Source organism: Camponotus vicinus, unplaced genomic scaffold (genome assembly GCF_025532165.1).
Source record: "Camponotus vicinus isolate PSW18456_S1 unplaced genomic scaffold, iyCamVici1.0 SCAF_1, whole genome shotgun sequence".
Classification (NCBI taxonomy): Eukaryota; Metazoa; Arthropoda; class Insecta; order Hymenoptera; family Formicidae; genus Camponotus; species Camponotus vicinus.
Genome location: NW_028141945.1, coordinates 31,976,780 through 32,004,656, shown reverse-complemented (window position 1 = coordinate 32,004,656; position 27,877 = coordinate 31,976,780). Strand labels below are relative to the sequence as shown.

Genomic DNA, 27,877 nt, shown 5'->3' with positions numbered 1-27,877 from the left:
AAAAATATATTAATAAAAACTTTTTTCCTTGACTTTTCAGAGCAGATCTTTCAGTTAATTTTATTTTGTTTTAACGTAATCCAACTAAACATATTAACATTTCTTAAAATATGTAATATGCATATTTAGGCATTCGAAAATTTATGTCATACTTTTAAATTAAAATATTGTATATTTGTTTATCATTTATTGACAGTTATACATATATATATATATATATATATATATATATATATATATATATATATATTTTAAGTAAACAATAAATATTGACTGTCAGATTTAAACGTCATAAAATCGATATGCAATAATTAATAAATTATTACAAAAATAGATTAACCATACATATATATTTATGTTAATTATCATTATTAATACATTTGTAATCTAACAGAGAATTTATATTTTGAAAATATCCTCTTGAAATAATACCTATTTTGTACTCATGTACATATTGATCTATGTTGTAATTATAAATTGTTAAAATTATAATTAAAAATTGTACTCATGTACACATATCAATCTATATTATAATTAAAGACTTTTTAATAAATTGATTTAAAAATTATTTATAGATTTATCAATATAATAAAAGCACATATATGATACAATTTTTTTCTTTTCAATTAACGAAAAGTAATATATGCTAACGAGTTATATTTATTTAATATTAAACAAATTTTATTAATAAAATATGTAATAAACAAGATTAACGTTTTAAGCAACTTCAAAGATCCATAACCGTAATCATCATGATTCATCTTCGTGAGTAATCACATATATGACGTTCGATTACTTTTACTCCGCGAGAACCTTGTTAATCAGCGCTTTGGCAAATTAATTTCTGGCGTGTGTAATCAATCTGGCGTGTTTTAAGATAATATTACTCGCGTGACTGGCGTTTTGAAGTAGGGGACTGATAGGAACATAATTTTATATATATATTGCGTTTGATACGGCGACGCTGACCTTTCTGCCGCCGGAGAAATAGGAACATTTACTGTGTGTGTATGTGTACATATGTGTATGTATGTATGTGTGTGTATGTGTGTGTGTGCGTGTATATGAAGGAGAAAGAGGAGAGGAGGAGTCACGTCGACCTGCGAAACGGTACGATGTATCTTACGCGTCTGCATGCCCAGAAATGGCTCTACGATTCGCGAGCGTATAATTCAGTTTCTCTTTGCGCATTACGCTTGACCCTCCATCGGTCGCACATGCATCTGAGAGGTATATAGCTGTACTTTGTTTCAACCAGATTTTTTTATATAACTCAGAGAGTAGTACCACCTACAGTTAAATTAATCTCTTTAATTATAATAACTTTTTTTCGAAATTGTAATTAGGGAGAAAAATTAATCTTCTTATCTGTTTCTGTCAAATTTGTAATAAATCTCATTAAGAGATATTACTAGATATATATTTGAAAGAAAAATTTCTCTCAAATTTTATTTTGTTTTTTATATAAGCGAGGGATACAAATATAATTTTCCTTTTGCTCGAGTAAATTAAATATAAAAATGATTTAATTTTGACCCAAAAACTCCTGACCTGAAAAATTATTTTAATTATAGAGAAATTTTCAGAGACGATGAGAAATCGACAAAATCAAATTTTCTAATAACTATCAATAATTTAAAATCCCTCTGAGGAAAATTACAATTTCACTCGATTATTCATTCGATATTCAAGAAATATAATTTTCCTTGTACTTAATCTCATGCATTATCTCTAAATGCAATGAATGACTGATCTCGTTCTCTTAAACATCGCGAATGAGAATTAAAATCGCGTTGAAATCGCTCGAATTGAATGCTCGTGCCATTTTCTGAATTTCGATCGAGCTAGCCTGCGTTAGCGTCGTCATCCTCAGGTCGTAGCGTTGTTCTCGCGATGGCGTCCTCCCTCCGATTCGCCGCTACTATCGATCGCAGTGGTGGCGGCGGCGGTGGCGGCCGTCGAAGAATTTGGGGTGTCAGCCGGGAAGGGGGGAAGGGGGAACGTGTCAGTTTCTTTGCGGTTTTATTACACGGCTCGCCGGAGGTGGCAATTTGTTGAAGCCTGCGTTGTCAAAGACCGGAAGTAGGTCCCTCACTCTTTGTCCCGCGCCGATCGACGCCAGCTCGATCCATCTGCAATGGCGAAACACGTGAAAGGGGGTGCCCGCTCTTCCTCTCTTTTTTTTTCTGAAACGATCCGTTTTCCCCTAATGCCCGCAAACCTTTTGTGTTTTATTGGCAATGTTCCATTAAAGATATTACGGCCAAGTGGAAGAGCGGATCACACGTAATGGCGCTGCCGTCATTTTCTTTTTTTTTTTTAGAAAAGATTATAATTTAAATTGTAATAACAATTCTATACCTTTCTTTTTTAATTTTATATTCTAAAGCATGATTAGATAGATTTTTTATAGCGAGCTGAAGCAAACGATATAAGAAAATAAAAATAAAAAAAAATATGAAGAATATCGAACGCATAATGGATCATGCGTTTTGCATGAAAAATTATTTCGTATATCATTTTTAAAACAGCGAATTAATAACAGCTGTATTAATTTAGAAGTAACGGGCGTTTAAACAACCGCCATTGTACCATATTGTCGATGGTATTGTCTCAATAATTAATGAATATCGGGCGATAAATATTGCCGGACGATATGGTGGCATATATCGCGAGTAATTTTTAACACGGCTACGAATTTGTCGTTCAATGAATCACGCGCGGCTCGCGTTGCATGAGCGAGAGAATTCACTTCCCACCTGTTGTTTTTGTATTTGGCGAGGGGTTGAGCGGCTGGATGGGGCGTTTCGGTGGGAAAATATGTGGCCCCATAAAAATCCAAACCACGGCTCAGCAGCATCGAGGTCTCCTCCACGTTGGCCAGGGTAACCCTTATAACGGGTGGCCCCGTATAAATCGTCGCCGGCTCGTTGAGATTCTGCGCGTCGTTCTTTAGCTTGTCATTGATGGCCTTCACTGATTTATTTAACACATGAGCATTTTATTGCATGCTGACGCAGCTCGATGCATCGCGCATCATGCGAAAAGTATTTTATATTTGCATATTATAATTTTATTTTATATATTATAAGTACTTATTCTCTCGAGAATATTTCAAAGATGCTTTTTGCGAAATAAATCTATTATCGAGATTGAAATCTTAAATTATGTATGCAAAATATATATATATGTATGTGCATAAGTATAACATATTACTGAAATATTATATAATGTTACATTTTTAATATTATATATGTTGAAGTATAATAAATTATATATTGTCGACATTGTTCAAAGAGAGTAGTTTATCACGTTATGCGCTATATAGGAGCCGGTACTTTCTCTGGGAAAGAGCGGTGGTATGAGAAATATAGAAGCATTTGCATTCTCGTGACTCACAAACAGTTCCCGTATTCAGAGGTAGCCTGGTTACTTCGACGATAGATCGATATTTGTAGAGAGCGTGCCTAATATCGTCCTCCGGCAATTCCTCAGGCACATCAAGAACATAGACGGTGAAGATCTTTGCCGGTCTACACGGTATAGCGACCTATAGTATTATGAATATTTATAATGCACATTATGTGTCATTTATTTCTGATGAGAAATTCATTTGAAAAAAAAATTGTAAAATTATATTTTATAAAGAATAAGTGTGCGAATTCAAAAATAAAACGAGAGAATATTTAACGCTGTGGCGTTTAATGTGAAGTATCGCATATTATCCGATATTGCAATAATTAAATTTAAGTAAATACATAAATAGATTGTGCTTACGCGAGTTAAGATATTCCCATTAACTTTCAAGCAAGTAAAGCCTTTATACTTTGTTGTATATCCGCAACATACGTTTGTACTACACGAGAGTAAAATCCATGCAGATCCCGAGATTAGTTGCAAAAGCACTATAAGGCATTCCTCTGTCAGGTACTTTAGCTTTAGAAAGGTAACACCAGATGTAAAAGTCCCAAAGCGGTAATGCGTTAAATTATTTGCACTGCCAGAATTATTTTGTCAGCTACTATTTATCTATAAAGCGATATTAAAATATCTGTGATAAGCAGAGCTAATTAAGGCGTGAAAATTCGTTGGTACAAGATATTCACCTTTTTGTAGAAACGAGCGCCTGTCACTTTGTGAAAACCTTTTTTATACACCGCCTGAAAGTCTTCGATGTTGCTGAACTTGAAGAGAATGCCGGTAGCGGTTTTCGTCAAAGAAAACGCGCCTCTAGATCATATAACGGAAGGTCGTTTTGATTATAATATAAAAATTAACTATAAAAAATATTTTCAGGCATGGAATTCGACGCATGAATATATATTAATATCTTTTATGTATATTTATGTGTCAAAATAATTCCGCGATTAAAAGTTAATTCACTTTATTTGGCTCTGCGATGTTAATTGTGAATAAATTCTTGCCGTTGTCATGCGCTGGTTGCGCAAAACAGTTTATGCACATAATACACACATACACGCACACCGCATCGGAATATATAGTTGGTTTAATGTATTTGTTGTCCGACCTGTTACTGCTTGTACTACTTCGCGCGACGCGCCAGCTGACTTAACTACTTTTAGATTCGATTCGAGCACGAGGTCTTAGGATCTCTTGTGGATTAACTAAGCGAAGGTCGAAGATTACTTCTATACAATATAATTAGCAAGAACTTTACGAGTTAATAAGTATAAAATTTTAGCATAAATCGGTTCTCGTGCATATATTTTAGCTTTATATATAATTCTGTAATCCTTATTTGTCAAACTACAAAGAGTTTAAAATAATTGATTTTTGTAAATATAAATTATCCCTTCAATAATATAATTTATATTTTATATCATATAATTTATATCAATATATTTATATTTTATATCATATAATTTATATCAATATATTAATATATTTATATTTTATATCATATAATTTATATCAATATAATTTATATTTTATCATTTCGGCAATTCTCATTTTTAAAGATGAAAAAAGTGAAAGTCGTTGCACAATGGAACGAAGTCATTCATCATCGATTATAAAAATAGCGATATTAAAGATTTAATTAAATTACAAATTTCTAAATATTTATGTTTTCAAATCTTGCACAAGTATTTGTATATCTTTTTGCAATATATAATAATAGTGTAAATTTCTAACGTCTAGGATGCAATATAAAATAATTAAATAATTAAAACACTGACGACGTTTTAATCTCGCTCGTTAGTTATCAAAATATAATGCCCATATATTCTTTCTCTCTCTCTTTTTTCCCTTATCGAAATCCGGAAGGAAAATCCTCGCGTCGAACGGCAGGCCGTGGTGGCTCGCCAAAGTGGTTCTCACCGGAAGTTCATCTTCTCGCAAATGGTGGCGGCCTTCTCCATGCTCAGTTCGTGGCTCGGGGTGAGCAGGAAGGCACCCTTGGTGAGGAAATCGTTCTCGCTGATCTCCGAGTCGCTGTCGCCCTGGTCCTGCCAGTCGGCGGAGCCGCGACGGCCCTCCTGATTCAGGCGCAACATCGAGCTACTCTTTGACGTCGACATGTCCTTGTCGCACTGCGCACTGCCACCTTGTTCCGGCTGCGACATCTTTTATAGCGTTGCCAGTCAACCGAGAACTCACGGTGATCTCACGGTGTGCCGCTCGTGCGAGGGAACGGCTCTATATGTATATTTACGTACGTATAACGCGTTACGCGAGATCGATCACTCGGGGAGGACGTCGAGAGGCACGAGACCGGACATACGTCGTGCTACACTGCTCCAGACCGCGTTCCACTACGGTCCTTTTATATGCGCCTGCGATGGATGGGCGAGCTAAGTCGACGACGACGGCGATCGACGCGAACGGAAGATTGCACGGCAAAAAGTGTCCCTGAGCGCAGCTCGACGCGGTCAGTTAATAATCCCTTGATTGCTATTGATGCGCATACGCGCGAGAAAAAAAAGGAATTCACCGCAAAGATTCAATTGCGCGAGAAAAAAGGAAGATGGATCGCAAAGGTTCAATTCCTAATTCAATCGTTGATGCAAATACGTGTTTTTAAAGGGGCCTTGATACAGATACTTCGATATGGATTATTATTCATGTTATAATAGGCACTTGATATTGTCAAAAATCTCTTGAAATGCTTTTTGAAAGCATCAATCTGTTTGCATAAAAATGTGTGATGTCATATTTATATTTCTGTCTACATCCTCTTTTAGCTTTGTACCTTTTATATTCGATACAAAGATGCTTTTTGTGTCGAACAAGAACAAAGAGTAGGAGAAACACTTTTTTCCGACCTAGTTGTATTTTTTAAAGCATTGCTTCCCACGACTGAAAAAAATATTAAAGAGATAATGCATCAGCTCCTTTTTTATGATTTTTAAAATCCTATTTATACATAATACATATAGTGATATAAAGTTAATTATAAAGTTTATTATTTTTATAATGAAATAAAAATAATAAATAATGAAATAAATAATAATAATGAAATAAAAATAATAAACTTTATAATCTATATTAACAGAAAAATTGAAACTTAAAATATTCTAAGATGCTCAGAAAATATACATCTCGTGCTAAAAATTTCATGTAATATCATGATTTTTTAAGTGTTAATACTCTTAGTAAACTTTGCGTCTATTATCAATTGCTTATATTAATTTCTTTATTAATATTTTTGTTGGCAGATCTTACGAATGAACGTTGGAGTCGATCGGAATCAGGTCATCGCGGCGAGAAAAATGGTAAGTTCAGCAATATAAATTATTATATATTCGGATTATATATTGACATAATATTTTCAAAAGACATCGACATTAACTAAAAAAAAGAAATATACGTACAATGTTCAAACTTGTTATACATTAAAAAGCGAAGATATAAGATCACAAAATCTGTGATAAACGTAAATTTTAATTGCTTTATTATTCGTTTATATCTTAATTAAGTCGTTAAATCATGCATGTCGTTAACGACAACGAGCGAACAATCGTGCAGTAGGCGTTTATCGCGTTCGACATCTCGAAAGGTATCAGTGGCTGATCATCGTCGTCTCATTCTCGCGATCGCGAAACTATTTAACGTGCATTAGCAACGAGTCAATTCGATAGCAGCGTTTGGACATCGTGTCAAATCCGGCGATTTCGAAGCGACAGGGAGGAAGGGAGAGGTGCGACGTTGAATCTCGATCAAAATCTAATCGTCGACCGTATTAGGCGACGATGACGATGCGCCGATCGGTGCAGAAATCACATTTGCTGCTGCAATCTGGCCGGTGGGGAAGAGGAAAGGAAGGAGGGGGAAGGGGGTAAACGAGATGCGCACGGATGCGGGATGCTGCAGAATCCGCCGCGTATAATACGGAACTGTGCGTCACGCGGATATCGCGGGACATCCGTTTACGCGTTTGATAGCAAGAACGGCGATTGTACCTCGATTCGCGCCCCCGAGAGGTGAGAGTCTCTCTCTCTCTCGCCGATAATTCACGGCGTGGGGTTGACGGCGTGCACGATACTTCATCCTCGATAATCCGTATCATCATCATCATCATCATCATCGTCATCATCATCATCATCATCATCATCCGGGCAATACGCACGTCCGGGATGACGAATATGACGATGTCGCGCATAATGCGGGGGTAGTCAGCCAATCAACGATGCTGCTCTCGACGCTCGCCACTTTTTCCAAAGCAAAGACGCAGGCGTTGAATCGACGCGTAGGCATTTAATTGGATAATTGGTCGAAACGATACGTCCTCGATAAATTTATCTGCGAGCGGAAAAGAACAGACGAGAAAAGCGACGAGTTCGGATCGGTAGATTTTATGAGCAAAAGCTATTTGTTAAAGTCAATGAAACGTATCGCGCGAGAAACGAAGGACGAGATCAATTCGAGATCAAGTTTTTATTCTTCTTGTGCGATAATTAACTCGTCTCGTCGTATATTTTCTTCTTAATTCGCATTAGATAATTAAATAATTTATAGAATCTAGATTTTATTGATTTTTTGCAATTTTTAATAAATTAAATATTTCATACAAGCGTATTCTTTTATTATCAAAAATTAATTGAAAGAATAACATGATTTAAGTATAATTACACTGTAAAATATTTTTTAAGAAACGCTACGAATTAACATTTTTAAAGTTTGTATAGGTCTTGAAGAATATTTTTTGTAAAAATAAAACTTACATTAAATTCGATCAATCAATTTTGCGGTAAAATTTATTTTCGACTCGGTTTTTTTAACCGTTCGATCATTATCACAATTGCTGGTGTTGCTGGAGGCGATAACTGTCAACCGCTTATCAAAAACTGCAATGATCAAAGAAATGTCAACAGCATCGCAAACATTGGATACAAAGGAAAATATCGCGGTTATATCGGGCCATAGAATACAACACGTATCGAATCAAAGTTTTCGAGAAAATACATATGAACTATAATTGGTGTACAAACACGATGATGAGTTTCGATGCACAATAAATAATAATACACCGAAATCAATTACAATAATTTGTGCTTGCAAATTTTTATTAAAATATATTAGTGAATGTATTATTAAGAGACGTCATCTTTAAAAACAAATAATTAGTTATTTATAGTTATTTATTTATACGGTGTTGAAGCATTTCGTCTTAAAGCTTATCGATCTTCGAGAGATTAGCTAGCGGAGCATAAAAAAGGCACTTTCACGGGGTCTAATGAGAGTAATGGAGTCTCGTATAGCTCAACAACGTCTTTCTTCTGGATGGATACGCCCGAAGCATCGCCTCGCAAAAGTATCGAGGGACCTTCGTTCTTACTTTGGCTAGAGGAGCGAGAGCAATGGAGGGTGAAGATCCAGTTACTTATGTCGTTACTGAAGTTGAAAGAAAAAAAATCTATGTCTCTTATGGTGTTCAACGTCGAGCATCTGCTTAATTTCTCACCGTTTCTCTCTCCGGTGAACTTTCTTCAGCAAAGATTCACCCTCGCACCCAAAACTCCTTAAACTTCGCTCTACTGCCCGTTTCTCACTTTAGTTATGCTTTTCATTTTATCGCACAGGTGTGCAATCCCGTGTCCATGCGCAAACGTGCTGCATCTAATTTAAATTAAATACATGAAACAATTTTAAAATATCGATGATGAAATATCGCTCCAAGTCTAAAAGTATATTCAACATATAAAAATATCTTACTAACTTTAACTTAATTTTGATATTAAAGAATTTTGATATTGAAGAATTATATTACATTTTTTTATTATAGTAGTTTTCGATTAAATCATATGACACTTTCAATCACTTCAATGATAATCAAGAAATATGACAATATCTTGTGACCAAGTCACGCGAAATAACAGCAGATATAACAGCAGAAGCAACACTTTTTTAAACAATTATTTTGTAAATGGTTAAAATTATATTAAAGAAATAGAATTTCTTCTATAATAATTTTTAAATGACCGCTAATGGGTAAATTGGCGTTTTTTTGAAAAGGCAATTTTTTAATAGTGTAAAGATTATACATTGCGATTCGCATTTCAAACGAGCATTCATCATCGCTAGCCAGTCAGCAGACAGCCAGAAGAAAGCGAAAGGCGAAGTGTGACCGGGCTGAAAAGGCGAAGGGAGAGGTGAAGTGTGGAGAAAAGAAATGATTGCTTCTGGCGGCGGCGCGCTTGCGAAATGAACGCGGCGTGACTGCCGCTTTGAAACGGGGATGAATTGTAATTGGACGGAAATGGAATTCGGATAGTTCAGGACCAAATACGCAGAAAGAGATAGATCGCAGAAGGAGAGAGAGAGAGAGACAAAACGGTCGACAGAATGGAATGGAGAGAGAGAGCGAACTGAGGTGGTTGAAGGTGAAAGACAGAGAGAGAGAGAGAGAGAGAGAGGTGGGGGGAGAGGGAGGAAAAGGAAGGAAGGGAGGAGAAACATGGTGAGGAGAGACAAGGAAAGAGATATAGTCGCCGTCAGTGGCCTGTAACTCTATGCCTCTGTGAGCTTCGATCAATAGAGGCGGTGAACAACATTGCACCGAACGCCACCGAACGTTAAAACAGTTTGTGCTATCTCTGCGAGCGATTTTCCGAAATTATCTCTCGGATGTGAATGGCAACCGATTTGACCGAGCGGTCTTTTTAAGCCGAGTCGCGTTCGAAATTAAGCCGCCGCGCTGCGGGAAATTTTCCACCTTCGTTAATTCTCATATCCTGCATGTCCGTTGGAGCGAGACGTCCTCTTGACTCCATATCAGAATTTATGCAATTTCTAAAGAAATTTATCTTCAGTTGAAGAAGGATGTATTGTGAAAAGAAATTAGTCAAAGAATGATTCTATTTATTTTATTAATTTTTTCGATTTTTTTTTGAAAAAAAAAATGTTTATATAAAATAAATTGAAATAATAAGATATTAAAATCATATAAGAAATTCAAATCTTCATATTCCAAGAAGAAAATGCAAAACTCGTTTGACAAATTTCACTCACAATCAGTGTCAAAGTTTTGTCGATGTGCGAAATATTCAAAATTATTTCCTTGTAAAAAGCGACGAGAGAATAGCGTTAATAAAATATTATCTCACTCTCGTCGATTTTCGCAACAATTGCAATTGAAGCATATTCGTGTGAGTCGGGCGGGAGTGTCTATCGAAAATAATCTTTCATCTACTACTGCGACCGATCGCGCGAGATACATAAATGCGCGGGTGAGATAAAACTTCTCTACGAATGCAATTTGATTCAGCCAGCTCGAATTCGATTGACGGATGAACGAAGTCGCGCGTATTTATATGAAATCTATCAGTTGCGATGCCAACGCGGCGAATCCAACGTATTTTGATTACACCGTAGATAGGAATACCTTTGGCTTGATCGGAATTATAAAAATGCCGGCTGCATCTCGGTGAAGAGTTCGAAAGTTATTCAACAACTTTTCGATAAAGATGTATCCCAGGCGACTGGAATATCCAATTATAACATGTATTAGATGCGAGGTTGAGAGATTTATTATTACCTTATGAAAAACTTTAAAACTTATCGAATTATGCTTAGGAAACAAACTCGGCGAAACTGCGTGCGTTATTAATCGAATGCAAATTTGAGAAAATGAAAGTTTGAAGGGAGGGCAGGAGAAGAGAGAGAAAAATTTATCCTTTCACTCTCAGCTGTAAGCTCAATAGATATAGCGATTATTAATGTAATATATATACATTTATGTATAATATTTAAAAGAGTTTCATCTTATATGCTATATAAAATGTCTTTTCAATAGAGAAATGCAATTTTGTATATTAATATGATACAATATCCGTCTCTTTTCGTACGATGCGCAAGGTCGCGCTATCTTCAGTAATAAGGTAGATCGAACCTAATTCTAACTTTATAATCCGTCCTTAACTCGTGTTTAATCCAGTTTCAAACCTGACTCATTAAGTGAAAATCGCCGTGGAAACTTCCTCAACGTTTGCAGCAAGCTCTGTAATCGAATATGTCGAACTTAATGCATTGCTTCTTAACGCGCCTGGCGCATTCGGTACTTTCAAAAATTTATCGTTAAACTTTCGCAGTTTTCGAAATTACCGCATTTCCTCTCGGTCCAGTTTTTCGTTGACAAATTCTTCCTCGGGGAAAACTTTGTCGACTCGATACATTAAATCGGTACACACGCAAACAATAATCTACAACTTTGTTTCGCAATAAAGTAATTATCTATAGCATATAAACATTATCTACCAAGAGAGATGAAAATAAATGAAATCGTTGGAACAGTTCTATTTAAAATATGAGTCTCTTAAAAAGCGAACTAATCGATTACATTTTTAATTTCTTATTTTAGTACACGATTAGTGTTTTGATATTAAAATCAAGAAATTTAAAAAGAGTGAACTCGATTACTCCGACTTCTGAGAAGCTCATACATATGAACACAGCTCTTAATTTATTTTTTACTTGATTATAAAAAATATTAATTTCCATTAAGAGAAACAGAATAAGAATATCTAGAATTCTCGCTTCGCGAAACATTGAATTTATTGACAAAATAAAGTTATCATACGTTCGCTGATATCCTGGAGATAATTTCTCGCGGATGGCATTTGGCAAGTTGATTTGAATTTATTTTTTACTTAATTATAAAAAATATTAATTTCCACTAAAAGAAACAGAATATGAATATCTAGAATTCTCGCTTCGCGAAAAATTGAATTTGTTGACGAAATAAAGTTATCGTACGTTCGCTGATATCCTAGAGATAATTTCTCGCGGATGGCATTTGGCAAGTTGATTTGAATTTATTTTTTACTTAATTATAAAAAAATATTAATTTCCACTAAAAGAAACAGAATATGAATATCTAGAATTCTCGCTTCGCGAAACATTGAATTTATTGACGAAATAAAGTTATCGTACGTTCGCTGATATCCTGGAGATAATTTCTCGCGGATGGCATTTGGCAAATTGATGCCGACACGGGGAAGCATCTGCAACGCGCGGATACAGGAAAAGTATAGGAGAAGATAAAGTTTTCCCTTCTCGGTTCTCTTCTAAACTCGATGCGGGATTCGGCGGAAAAGCCGCGGTCGCCATCGCACAATCATACGTTTCCGCCGAACATTTCCGCGTGGCGTTATCGATCGCGGAAAGGAAAGAGAGCTCGTAGAGGGCACGAAGTTAATCACGCACCGTGGATGGCGAATCCGTTTCACCGGCGGCGGAAAGGTCGACGTCGATGTCGCGAGGAAAATGGAAAATGCTGTGGAAGTGGTGATCCCTCTCGGGAAGGGGGAAGGAAAAAAGACAGGAGAGGAGGAGAAAAACGCGACGAAGACGATAATTTCGACGGAGAGGAGTCGGTCGAGGCGCGGTGCGAGAGCGAGAGCCGAGGATTAATTTAAATATTGACATGACCCTGCCCGAGAGTCGGCCACGCTCGACGGAGCGTCGCTAAACGTTCGTTCAATTTGCGCGTCGCCCTCCTTCCGCTTCTTCGAGGCATCGGCATAAATCAACATATATACACATACCGTGAAACGTTCTTAACCGGAATAGCCGCTCGTTCGTTCGTCGACGGCCGCCACTCCTCGAAAGGGGTGATCAGCAAGTAGTAACGCGCTCGGTCGAATTATGCGTATCCTTTCCGCCGGAATCCCGCGAGGACAGCGCCTACGCCATGATTCGTCGCGTATCTCTACGATGTAATTTACGGACGTATAATTTACAAGCGTTTAGCGTGCGATAAGGTCCGGTGTATCACGGCCGACTCGTAAATATTCAAAAATCAATTCATATTCCCGTGAGAGGGAGGGGAAAATTGAACAATATCATTGTTCGGTGTGTGTACTTTTAATTATTTTAGGCTTGTCGTTCAGTACAGCGTTGTTTCGATATACTCTGTATTTACTATATTTAGTAAAGTGCATGTCAGCCCGAAAATTTCGTGAAAATTACAGGTACCTTTTTTTATACTGAAACAACTGATGCGGAATATTCCAACAAAAAAATGCTACGTTATTGACTTACGCCAGAATGGAAAAGGCATGATCAGACATCATCTTACGCCAATCGCCGTAAACGCGAACAGCTTGATTAGCATGCGAAAGCCGAGCATATCAATTACTATCAGGCGCACACAATGGCCTTCTATCTTCGATCAATGTAAATTTCGATTTAGACTAACGATCGCACGGCGGGCACAGACAGGCACCCTTATAACCGATCGCGCGCGTTCGGCGCTTTAGAAAAATGATTTTCAACCGGTGCCCGTGATCAAGCATTAATAGTAATGCCTTCGATCGTAGGCGTAACGCGCCGCCGGATCGTATTAAAATAGGTAATGATTAACGACGTCGTTCGTGACGGCGGGGGGGGGGGGGAGAAGGGGCGAGCACGCGAGCGAATAGAAGGTGGAAAGTGTGAAAGCGTGGATATGGTAACGAGAAGATATGAGAGACCGAACCCGGCGAGAAAAAAGATGTGGGAAAAGAGAGAAGCGAAAATTATGTGAGTGAAGAAAACTTTTATATCAAGCACGTAGTCAACTACGTGCTACGAGCTATAGCGTTGTCGTGTAATATGTGTCAAATACTTGAGAAATATCGTAAGGTGAGAAAAACAAAATGTATATTAAAATGTGCTCGAAGAAGAGATTTATCCTTTAATTACAAATAGCATAATAAATTGTATGCAATTCTTGCTATGAATTCTCATCACGTATCACGCGATTCTCTATAGCAAATGTAAATGATGAAGAATCTAGATTTAAAAGGAAATGCAAGAATTTAATATAAAGGAAATAGAAGTTTAGAAACATTTCCTTAAATATCTTTCGATGAAATTCAGTTAACACAATTAAATTGTAAGTTTTTTAAATAGATATTAAATTGATATTAAATAGATATTGAATTATAATATTAATATCTATTTAAATTATTAGATATTTAATTATAATATTAATTATAATGTTAGATATTATATTTATGACGGTTTTTTCATATTTTCTCCTCTAAGTATGGAATATTGTGTAATTTTCAAGCAATAGGGTACAATGTTGGTACTTTCGCGAGAATTTGCGCAATCACTTGTTCGTGAATTTTGCGCGACATTCGTCGCCGTCTCTGAAGCAGCGACGCTTCGCAAACATTCTTTTCAAGTATCCACTTCAAAATATTTTTCCGCGACAAATAGGATCACTCCTTTGACAAATCACGTTCGCTCTAATTCATTTCGCGGCTTCAATACACTCGACATGCAAACATGCGCACGTTTTTTAAGTCTTAAATTAATACAACCGCTAGAAAATATTATATTCATAATATTGTATTGATAAAATTTCAGTCATCGAATTTATACTGTTTACAAGATCAAAAATTACTCTCTTAATGTTTCCTAGAATATTTATGTTACAATAACACGACCAAAATTATCTCGAAGTTATTAGCAAAGAATGAGGGTCGGAAGAAGAATTCAAAGGAGGGAGGGTGGCGTAAAGCATAACGCGCGTCGGAGAATAGGAAGATGACGAGGTACGGAGGCGACTGGGGGGAAAGAGTGCTGCGAAGGGACGTGAGCGGTTGACAACTCCAGGGTGTCGTAACGTATGAACGTGCGGGACCGACCACGAGTTCATTGCGAATTCATTGAGGATTTTCCAAGTGATTTCCCCGGTTATGTCCGAGGGTTATACTTCAGACGACGAACGCGTGTGCTGTCACGAAGGAACAAAAGTCAACCACCTCCAATTTAATATTCCTTTCTCTCTCTTTCTCTATCTCTCTATTTCCCTCCTCGGTTTCTCATCACCCTCTTGGCTCTCGCTCCCTAAACTCCGCCATACACGGATTAAGTGGAGTTCGCAAGCGCGATTTAAGAGCTCGAATCGAGATGGGAACTAATTAAAGTGAGTTAAATAATGTTCTATCGGGCGGTACGAGAGGCGGAATACTCCTGGGAAACACGGTTATCAATTAAAGTAAAATTTCTTACCTCCAGAAAACTCGTTCGCGATAAATGATTCAAAGATCGAAAACTGTGTTCGTGCAAATCGAACAAAGAAAATCGTCTTACGAATCGAGTTCATTATCAGAATCATAATTGCAATCAACGAATTTTGCATCTGAAATATGTTAGTGGAGTTGAATCTGAGAATACTAGAATCTCTCTCATACTTAACTCTCTTTAAATAATTAACGTATATTATATATTTCCGTGAATGAAAATTTATATATAAATATGGAAAATTTCCATTGCATTAAATCAAATACTTATTTTTAATCAAATTTGTAAAAAATTAGTGAATAGTTCGCTCACATTTTCAGATATACAATAATAATTTGGATTACAAAGCTATAAATACAATTTTCATCTTTTAAAAAATATACAAAGTAAACACATTAATTTCGAAACATTTATCTCTGCACCAAGATGGTTTTAATGAGCGTAGTTTCGAAATTGTTTTGTTCCCTTTTGAAATATTTACATTTCACATCAGATAAACGCAGAACCGTACGCAAATTGCAATTAATATTAAATTTTATCAGAAAACTGTTTAAATTTATCAATTTGTTGGCGGATAAAACAAATATCCTGTTCAATTTCTATATCAACGCATATTTCGAGTCGATATTCGATCTCTCGGTTGTCTGATTGAACTTGACCATTAAAAATCCGGATTCTTTGACGACGGATTAAACGATGATTGGGACGCGTTATTACGATTACTACATTCGTAGATTCGGGGAATTGCGCGTATAACGATCGACGCGAATCTATATGGTAATACGATGACCGGTTCTGGGCGGATAGTTACACGAGGCTTCTCCTGTAGCCGCGGCACTCCAATCAGAGCCTTCCATAATCCGAAGATCTTTGCTAACGAGACCATCGAGAATCGTAATCCGAAGGGGGTTGCTGCAAACGGGCAACCCGAGATATTTCTCTCCGGTACACTCTCTTCATCTCTCTCTCTCCCCCTTTCTCTCTTTCTCTTCCCTCCTGGGCCCTTTATGTATTTATACAATTGCGGCCAATGGATGGTATCAGATTCGGTAACTAATCTAAACCGCATTAACCCCACTCCTACCCTTCCTCTTGTTCATCCGTACTTCGTAATTTTCTCGTTTGCTTTTTCCGTTATGTTAATATCCATTATGCTTATCGCGCTACCGTTTCTATCATATCTTAAAACGCAATTATGTCACACTGGTTTTATTCCAGAAATAACTTTGATGTTTTTTTATTACGGTGATGTTTTTTTCATGTTTTACATTCGTTATTACATTAGTCAAGTAATCTTAAAAAATGTTTATTAATAATAATAACCGATTTCAAGAATTTCTTCTCTCTTAATCGTATGACTGAAATGGCAATCCCTTTGTGGTTTTTCGATAGTGTTTCAACATTTTAATATTAAATTAATTATTGTAAATGAAAACTAATAATTATACATTCGTTTAATCTATCAAAGGATACGTTTGTGTAATCATATCTATAATCCATTTTACGTAATGATGTCATTACGTAAACAGGCGATGGGCAAAGCTCGCAGGATTACCTGCTCCATCAAATATGCAGGTATATAGGTGGTCTGCCATTTGCTAAATGACGTAATATTAATTCTCGCGTTTCATTAGTACCGTCGCTCATTAACGCATATATTTAATAAATAGCGTATATACAATCGCAAATTTTCGCGATAATTTTCTCAAGAAACTTGATATCAGGAGGGAGAAAAAAATATTATTCGAGAACTTATTAAATTCGCGCTCCCCTCTCCTCCGCCGTCCTCCTCTAAATTTAACAATTTCGCAAAGTTACGCAAAGTTATTCGTAGATTTTTAAAATTAAAAAATTGTCCGACAGGGAATCGAAAATTTTGGGATATTTTGAGAGATGTGGCGCATCTTTTTCCAGCCCCGCGAGACTAACAAAGGAAACACAATGGCAAGACGCGCGTAAAACAACCGCCGTTGGCTCGCAATGTATCGTGCTTCGTATGCACGAGCCGAAGCATGGAGAAAAAGGAGCCATTAACTCGCGCAATTATCCTTGGACGGACGAGGCTAGAGTTACGGGCGGCTAATAGCGGCGTTTCCTGGCACTCCCTCGCGAGAAACGAATAGTGAGACGTGAGACCGAAAGGAAGGAGAATAGGGGGAGATGGGGAGAGACGAACGACAAGGACTCCTATTATCGATACTAATTGTCAGTGCCAATGCGATCGTCCGTGAAATCGGCCACGGAATAAGTGTCTCAAAATACTCTCGCTAATATATGCTTTTCGTTAGACATCCTACGCGCTTGTCGTCCTCGCATTGTAAGGACGGAATTATCAACATTGATTTTGTAATAAATCGATCGTTGGATGAAAACTGCGGAAAAAAATTTACATTTTGACGAACAAAATATTATGTATTTTGTTAGGGTAATTTTTAGGATAATTGCTGCAGCTGAGTTGGATTGAGAAATATTATATTAGGAGTGAAGCAATATAGAAAAAATTTAAAAAAGATTAATTAAAATTAAATTAATTAAAATTAAAGAATAATATTATTTATTGTATTAAATATATATTACATACACATAGGGGGTGATTTTAGAATAGATATGCTATGATTTTGTAAAAAAAGAAATAGAGAATACATATATTTCAAATCATAAATCATTTCCATATCAATAGCATATAGCATGAATGATTAATAAAATAATAAATTTTTTATTTTGCATTAATGATATAAATTCTTTTTTTACTGATATAAGATAGAAAATAAGAAAGAATGATTTGATCTATTTAATGTTAGGCGGTATAGTATATAATAGATTTATGTAGAAAATGATTTTTTTTTAAGAATTGGATTTAAAAAAACTCGAGTAAAAGAGGGTAAATTTTAAATAAAATTTTTAATAAAATTGTAAATTCTTGAAAATAGCAATATTCAATTAAATTCAACCAGATAATTATTATTTTTTATCATATTAAACTTTTTGATAATTTATTATAAATATGCTCGAAACATCTTCTCAACCCTCATGGCTATCTCATCATCATCTCAATAGCCTGATTTGAAAATAGTTTTAGAAATGAAGGGAAACTAATATAGATTTAATTTAATTAAAGAACTATAATTATAAAGCATCTTTTCTATATAAATTTTTTCCTCCGCTTTCTCTCTCTTTCTATCAATTTTAATTTATCTATTTTCACAACGTGTATTTTAATCCTTCGTATCTCTTCTCCCTTTTAACGCGTAACTTTAATGTATTCACTATAGACATTTGTTATTTTAACGAGACAACAAAATCAGCTGACTGTCAAGTTGCGTGGACGACGGGTCGTCGAAATTTATGCGCTTTGTCGCAAAAGTTAGCCGGCTAAATTATAGCGCGGGGACGTCTCGATTCGACGCGTAAAATGAAATGTAGATACATTCGCGCGTCACGATGCTACATTATGCATATTGCCCGCGATCTATAACCGGGCACTCGGCTCGTTGGCACTTGGTAACTTGTGCGCACTTACGTGACTCACGACGGAGAGTGCCTCTCATTAATATGCCGAGAGAAGAGCAGGTGTATATTTCATAAAATGCGTCCTGATATTCGGACCTCCGTATTTTAGTGCCGTTATCTCCACGATACCGAAGGATTCAACCCTTCATTGCCGCATATTTTAATTTTATCATTTATTTATTTATTTTTTATATATTTTTTATTTATATATTTAATTTTTATATATTTTTTATTTATATATTTTTTATTTATTCTTTTATATATATATTTTTTTTGTAAGTCAGACATTGTCGTCATTGAAGAATTCTTTACTGTAATCCATAAAATTGTTTCCTTCAATGTTTGAACGCTAGACTCGAAATACTAGAAAAGTTCATAGAATGCATAAACAAATATACGTAAACTATTTGAATTTCTCACTATTTATGTTTTTATTTGTATTTCGACAGCTTAGAGTTATTCACAGCTCGATATTGGTGTGGAACAATTGTCACTTTTCGCGGCCAGGAGTTTACACTAGCTTTCACTAGAACAACTCGGTTCGATTCTTTGTACACGGGCTCAAATATTGATTCTAATATGATGGTAACTCGAAGGATGGTCAATGGCGCGTGTATATCTTCCATGGGCATGTAAGCGTGTAACGGGCAGCCCTCGCCCACAGCGATTGTCCACCGTTCGAGAGGGACGAACACAGTCTCGTTCGCTCTCGAGAAGTGGCTGGCTCGACACAGACGGGCGGAAATGTATCGACTTGGCGCCTTCCGGCGGTCACGTCCCGACGCACTTTCCTGCCTTTTCCCCGTCTGGTTTGCGGAACCTATCGAGATAATCGTGCCGACAAGATTTCGCAGAGTTCAACCGTAATCGTAAGGAAATGCGACCCATTCGTAGCCGGGAGTTTATGAATATGAGTTTGCCGATGGAACATGCGAGAGTTAATTGCAATCATGATGACTCCTCAAGGTTTGGAGGATAATAATTTTTAGAATAGCATAAATAATCGCATAATCATCGCTCGAAATTATTAAGGAAATGATATTTTTTGTTTTAGTTGACGCGATAAACGAATTTTAAAAATATATTTTGCCACATCTTTCAATATTTGAGACCTTGAAGCTTCGGTCTCATTTTTATGCAAATTAATTTCTATTTATAATTTCGATATAATTATAAACAAATTTTAAAAATATATTTTGCCAAATCTTTTAATATCTGAGACCTTGAAGCTTCAGTCTCATTTTTATACAAATTCTCTAGTCTCTATAATTGCCAAGAGAAATGCCAGCATATATCAAAGAAGTTTTTACGTGAAGAAAAATTCATCATAAATTGAAAACGTTGAGAAATACGTAAAATCAAGATTGAAATTTTACAGTATTCGAGCTATTATCTTAATCCAGAATAAATTTATCATTATTCTGACGAATCTATTGACATTTGTGATCTGGAAGTTTTTCAAAATTTCATTAGCTTCCACATAAGTTAATCTCTAATTATAATTGTCCAAGAGAAATAACAGCGCATATCGAAGGATTTTTAACACACGATGAAAAATTTACCTCACGGATTAAAAATACGAAAAAGATTGCAATTTTACAATGTATTTATGCTTGGTATTATCTCAATTCAGAACGAATTTATCAAACATGACACAACAGACAGGGAATTCAGCACCGACAGCCGCTGCATACAAAGTTTTATATAGAATCAAGTCACATAAAATGAATTTAATTGACTTCGTATGATGGGAGTTTCTATATAAAATCCGATGGTACATTCAGACAGGGAAAGGAGGGATTGCGGTATAACGCGCGTGTGCGCGCGCGCGCGCACGCTATTCGTCGACGGTTGCGCGAATTTCGACATAATAATAACCGATTTCGTACGAAACTTTATGCGCGGCGTGAATTATGCGGTGGAAATAGCGTGACATTTGCTCTTTTGACGATGCCGATTTGACGTAAAACAAACTCACGTCATATCGGCTCGTGCGTTATGAGCGAGTACCCCTCCCCCCCCCCCCCCCCCGACCGACACTTCTCGCCCCTCGATATACGCGCTGCTGATAAATTTAATACGTGTCAACCGCACGTTTTCCCTGAAAATCAGGCGCATGATGATAGATCTCATGGGATATTTAATTAGAATGTGGAAGAGTAAATTATATGTACGAATGCAAGATTATTCTTTATTAGATTTACGATTCTACGATTAGCATTTGCAATATTTTTTTACATATTAAATTCATATAGTTTATCACACATTTACTTCTATTTATATTTCAGCTTGTTGAGAACAAAAGTTTGGAAGTATCGTAAGAATCGTTCTGCTGGAAAAAGGATGTTTAATTTTATTCTTTCAGCAACTTTTTTATCGCATAAATATTCCTTAAATAAATAATTGTAAATAAATTATTATTATCATCGAAACATATATTATGTATTCATAAAGGATGATCACGAAAATTATTTATTTGAGGTCAAAATATGGTGAGGAAAAAGCGTTCTGGAATAACTTCATTGTTCCTCCGTAGTGAAAGATCTAAATGCGAGGCGATAAAATTTACACGCTCACAGATAGGGTGACCAGATGTCCTGGTTTCCGACACGGTCTCTTTTTCGAGATGTCCTCGAGCATTCTCGCGAATGTTCGAAATTTTTCTTGGTTTGTCCTAGTTCTCTTTTCTACATGATTAAATAGTTTCAAACATATCTTGCTCTATTTACCACTTTGTTATACTAAGATTTCTGATCGAATATTGCTATTGATAATATTATACATGTCTATTTTGTACTCTATAATTTTTTTTATAAATACTTGCATTGAAAGTATTAATAATATGATTTTTTTATATTTTTCTCGAAATTTTTTTAATTGACGAGTTGAATTTTTCATCGCGCGAAAAGCTTCTCGTTACGTGCTCTTATTTCTGTTGGACAATCGGTATTAGGGACTATTCACGTCGAAGCCAATAAAATCGAAACTTCAGGACCGAAAATATTAAAAGATTCATTCAAAATGATGATAAATAATGAGTAACTGATAATAAGACAATATCTCGGAATCATTCTACTTGAAAAATTGACCTAAAGTCATACAAGAAAATACCTATCCTTAAACCAATATAAAATATTCGCGCGTATCGACAGCGTCAGATTTGACAAGCAACCACCATCACCGATCGGTGATCCGTCATCGGCGGGATACTTGCACGCGATGACGTATAATCCTCGGAAGCTCGACGAGAGGAAGAGCATAGCAGAGAGTGGCGCATCGTCGTGTACCTCTAACATAATCGAAGAGACACGTTAACATGCTGCAGCAGCAAACACATATATACGGCCGGCATGAACACGCACTTCTCTTGTGAAAAAGAGAAGTGCGATGTATACGCACACACACACACACATTCATATATGTGTATACACACAATATATATATATATATATGTTTGTATGTACGTTTGAATGTGTGTATGTATGTATACTAATGGAAGACTGGAGCCCAACCCACGCGGATCACGGGATGGGTGCGGCATTCTACTCCGGCTAATGCGTGGGTGTGCCGAGCGCGTAACAGTGCCTTAAGTAATTGTTTATTGCCATGTCGGGACCGCGGCCGACCGCTCTTCGATCTACTGCCCCTTCGTCGAAAAACGCCCGTGGCTCGCCCAGCTATATCCACCGTCAGCAATATGTCAGCTGTTTTATTCGCGAGGCGCGACAGTAAATCTTCCTCTATTTCCGGTATAATGCCGCGCGTGCCACGGCTCTCTCGTAAGGACGATTTTACTTTCCTAACGAGAACGTCGATCTTTCGATATCCTACGAAATAGAGTCCTGTCAAAATAGCTCTCCTGAAGCTGTCCTTTGCCTTGGTTATTATCTTTCATCTTTTGACAATTATATCAACACGTGTGTAGGAGAAAAAATCACACGAGTAATTTTTTACATGGGATTTTTTCCAGCGAGCTTTAACGTTTCGCGTCGCGTTCAGCGACAGAGCCATGCGAGTTACGTCGAAATTAATATCCGGCTAATTTTTAGCGGCGAGAGCCGTCCGTTAAGTAAATCCACTTTCATTAAATTTCAGGAAATCCGAAATCCCATAAAGTATCAGATCCGGCGTGATCTGCTGAAGTTTCCAAAGGGTAAGCCCTTTCGAATCGTCGCGTCATCGTTATCCGACGTTTTGAAAGTTGTGAGCTGCTTTAATTGCGGATTACGCATTCGGCATTTATATGCTGCGTTACAATAAACGCGCCATGTGCGGCGTTTAAATAAAATTTAAGCGCACAAATGTCACATCGCTCTCTTGCGCGTAACCCACCAACGCGACAAATAACATCTGCATTGGAGATAAGCGACTTTTTTCTTAACAACGCGCAAGTATACGAGACCCCGTGTATGCGAAATGAGACTCGTTATCGGTCGTTTATAAATTATTGCGTTAATTAGAATGTACAAGGTTCTCTAATTAGAACCTCGTACTAGGATCAATTAGCAAATGGAAAAATCTTATAATTAACAGAAGAAAATAATTTTAAAATTCTCAGCATTAATGCATATGTGTAATAAAATGCATATCTCTCTCTCGAATCTCTATCATTAAAATTGCATATAAGGTAGTTCAGTGATATACGCGGCGGTTACATTGAATGAGCCCAAGTTGAAGCTTTTCGCGTGTGATTCAACATCAGGCATGTTTTTCATTGTTTAAACTGCCGCTCTTCGTTCTCTTACTCTCTAAAACAATCTCGCTCCCTCTGAGAAAGAGCAACTAGTATTATCCTCGAAGGTTATTATTTTAAGTTTCAACCATTTTACACTAATATCCTCTTTCATTGGTTTACTTCCATCTCGGTGCAGTCGGCTTTTTTGGTTCCTCCGAGAATTACAATTAGAGAGAGGCAACGAGGTGAGACTTAAGCTCCACGAGCTTAAAATGAACCGATAGAACAATAGATCATAGACGTTCGAAATGCGAACCCCTAGCTTTCGTCGCGAAATTTTCGCCCGATATCATAGATATTAAACTAATATTTAACGAGACGCAAAGCTCGCGGATCAAACGCATGGCACAGCGCAATTTCTTAATGCGAGAAGAGAATATCGCGGAACACGAGACTCGTACGCTGGCACTCTTTCTAATCAGCGCGGCGTCATTTGAAAGCTATCGCGTCTCGCTTTAATTGCAGATTACAACCTCGCCGTTTACGCGAAACGCAGCTCTCCGAGACACGGTATATGTTTCGAGTATATACCTCCCCCTTGTACAGTTCTCTCGGTGCTAATGACGGTAATTATCTATGAGTCTACAGTGCCGCACGCGCGCGCACCACGGCATAATCATTCGCCTGATGTAACCAAGCCCTCCCTCTCCCTCGTCGACTGGAAGGGAATGGGGGGGTGACGTTGTGTTGGCCGAGAGGGTGTTCCCGCGCGGCGTCGTCGAGAGAAGTCAATTTTCATTTAAGTTTAGGGTGCGCCGGCACGCTATCGTTTCTGCGGAATGATATCGCTCTGGAGTTAAGGTCGCCGGCACGACGCTTCCGTTCGCCCATCATTTGGAAAATCGCTCGATGTAAAATGCGAACCGTGCTCCAACCGTGTCGCGTCTGATTATATAGAGTCTATCAGAAACAGAAGTGGTTGAAAAAAAGAAAATATAGATATTTACGTTATGAGTATTTAAATAATTTCGCTTAAGTGGAGTATATTAATCGAAAATTTATTTTTCGTAAAGAATAATATGAAGAAAATATGTAGAAAATATGTATTTAAAATATAACGATTGAAATTATTAACTAAAATAATACTTTCAAAAGATTATTTCTCTCGTTGTATTGACAGTAAGATATTTAAATATTATTTTCATGAAATTTGTGTATTTTATTCAATTTATCCTTTATATGGCTTAAAGTTTGTTTGTTCAATAACATTCGTAATTTTATTCAATAATCGTCTTTTGTAAATTAATATTAAATAAATAAATACGTTATTTTTGAGATAAATATGTATTTCTTATTAATTATTTTTTTCTCTAACATTCGCGCGTGCATGAGATGTAATACAATAAGCAAAGTATTATTGCGCATTTTAAATATATACATTTTTTGTGTATTTGTATTTTTATTATCGAAAAAAGAATAAATTTTTATAAATATTTTATTCGAACAAAGTTGTAGGGATCTTTAAAAGATTATTTTCTAATAATCTACATTGAAAATGTACCTATTTCACAAGTCGAAAGCTGATGATTTCCTATCGAAATGAGGTATAATATATTCTTAACAAATTTATATTTAACAGACAGACAATTATTAATTATATATTTTTCTGTACACAATTTTTTTCACTATCCATCTTATTGAAACATTTTGTTTTATTCTCTTTTATATAAAATTAATCTTCAATTTTTTACTCTAAAACTTTTCATCAGAAATTTTAAGAAGCTGAAAAATGTGATGAGAAAGTTGCTTTACGTTCATGTACTTGCCAAAAGAAACAGTGCATAGTATCATTTATCAAATCGACGAGACTTTTTATAGTCACGGAGATAAGACGATGATGCACATCTTTTCGTACCATTCGACTCTCGTCTCCGACATTCTTTCGGATTTACTATCGGCAAATGTGCAAATCGCGTGCTACATCTGTCACATATGTACGCGCCATCGTGATACCGTAGTTGTTACTCGTTAGTTTCGCTTTCCCATTTAAAGCATTTTATTATACGACATCACTGAGCGCGTGTATTAATTCCCAAATCGGATGGTGCAGCCGACAAATAACCTAATTAATCGAGCGAATTTAATTAACCTACCTGTACAGCGACCTCCGCCCAGAGGTAAAAGTTATGATTCTTGCTCACGCAAGTTGGCATGCTTCGTCTTTGTCTTTCGCACGCTCTTTTTCTCTCCCTTTCTATCTCGTTTCACCCTCGCTCTCTTTCACCATTTCTACCAACCCTCGTTCATCTCGTTTTACCCTCGGCTATCGAGCCGTGCCCAGTCGACTGTAACGAAAATTGACTTTCTCGCTAAAGAAGGAGAGAGAGAGAGAGAAAGAGAACGGGATATAGATAGAGTATATCGTTGAGACCCAGTTTCGACTTCTCGATGTTCCGGCTAACGCGTAGTGGTACATATCGTCGTTTTATCCGTTTTTATTCTCTTTCCCTCCCCTCCTCTCGTCCTTTTTTTTTCGAGACCGCTTCCACTGAACCCTGTCAAATTTTCCACGCGATTGATAAAAAAGAAAAACGCGAACTTCGCCGCACAGCACTGATTCGCCGCATTCTCGCCGATTGGTCCAGTTGATGTAATCGAATCGGATATTGACGGCTGATACGAAGATGCACTTCCGCTTCGGTACATTGATGCGATATATCATGGCTGCGAGCGTAATGGGTACTTGGAAGTACTAAGAGTGGGAGACTCTTACACTCTTTCTCACTTATCTAAGGCGCGTTTTATGTCTCTCAAGATCAATCAAGATAATCTCGTGCTTGATATATTACCTCCGAAAAATGGAGGAATCTAATATTTATAAAATTGTTAAAGCGAGAATTAAAAAAGTGATAATTATTTTGAAATAAAATATTAAGAAATCTAAATATTGTATTTATTACTTTTAAATTTTCTTTATACAACTTTATAAATTTGTTTACTTAGAAGTAAAGGAATATAAAAATATACTAGAATATAAATTTATAAAATTATACATAGAAAATTTAAAAATAATTGAAGAATTTCTGCATCTCTTTCGAGGAGAATAAAAAGTTTATTAGGACAATTTAAAAAAAAAGGAAAAATATTTTGAGCAATATTGATGACGAAATTGTATTAGTAGGAACATTATTTATTGCACTAATAAATTTAATGTATATTTTTTATCATAATTAAATTTAGAAAGCAGATAAAAACATTATTAAACTAATGTGTGATTTTTAATCGAAAACATAATATTCTTTATTCGGTAAAATTCTCAAGATATTCTAAACTATTTAGATTAGAAAGATGAGAAAATTTTATTTTATTTTAATATCGAAATATATATCGATCTATATCATTGCAAAAACATACATATGTCCATTAAAGTATTTATGCTCTTAAACAATAATTAATTACAATTCGAAATTTTCGTTAATATTAGTCGGACGATGAAACAGATTTGAATTATATACTGTGTCCTATGCGACAAGGTATCTCTGATTTGCATTCACGGAAAGACATAATTTCTCGCTCGGTTGAATCCAAGTATCGGACGATATTTCTCTGTCGTGCTTCATCGGCGCGGGACGGCAGCTGCTTCTCGGCCGCGTTACTTCTCAGACACCCGCAGCATTCGTCGACTATTAACAGCCGCCGTAAAGCAGCCCGCGTGAGGGTTGGCAAGGTGTAGCTGTACCATCTGCTCGTGCACGTGGCCCTGGCACGTGTTGCCAGCTGATAATAACGGCCTCCGCGATGTGCGCTATATCGCGCTACGCACGTCAGATTTTCACGATGAGCATCTCTTCAGGGGATACATATTAATTCTTTTCGCACGATTGTTAATCTTACAGGTAAATGATAGCGATTCCGATCTCGTAACGGTACCTATCATTATTCGTACTTGTTTTAAATCATCCTGGAGGGCAAAATTAAAACGCGTCTTAATGCGCTGGATAATTAAAATTTAAAACAATTTTTCAGCATTTATATTGTATTTACGTATCAATACAATATTATACTGTACTAAAATAATTTTTTTCGTAACAAATATATGTTGAGACAAATAGTTTAAACCATAATCGATTAAAGAAAACGAGGTTTTGCTAAATTGCATTTTAGGAGCAACAGGCGAAAAGAACTTTATTTTTCCCAAAATTTATTAAATGATCGAAG

At 36.4% G+C, this 27,877-nt stretch overlaps 1 protein-coding gene and 1 long non-coding RNA gene across 8 annotated transcripts in view; one reads left to right on the top strand and one right to left on the bottom strand.

The window, feature by feature from the left end:
- Positions 1–27,877, top strand: part of LOC145961178 (uncharacterized) — a 154,882-nt gene that overhangs the window by 47,517 nt on the left and 79,488 nt on the right. For all 7 annotated transcript variants that reach the window (XR_014435581.1, XR_014435580.1, XR_014435578.1 and 4 more), the window contains one exon: positions 6,678–6,734. This is a non-coding gene — a long non-coding RNA (uncharacterized LOC145961178). The remainder of the gene's footprint in view (positions 1–6,677; positions 6,735–27,877) is intronic.
- On the bottom strand, positions 279–5,773 carry LOC145961176 (uncharacterized). Its single transcript, XM_083081094.1, has 5 exons — positions 5,341–5,773; positions 4,107–4,230; positions 3,400–3,550; positions 2,760–2,976; positions 279–2,132 (listed from the first exon to the last, which is right to left on the bottom strand). Exons 1-5 carry the CDS (start codon positions 5,583–5,585, stop codon positions 2,006–2,008), a joined length of 864 nt encoding a protein of 287 aa, XP_082937220.1. The 5' UTR covers positions 5,586–5,773; the 3' UTR covers positions 279–2,005.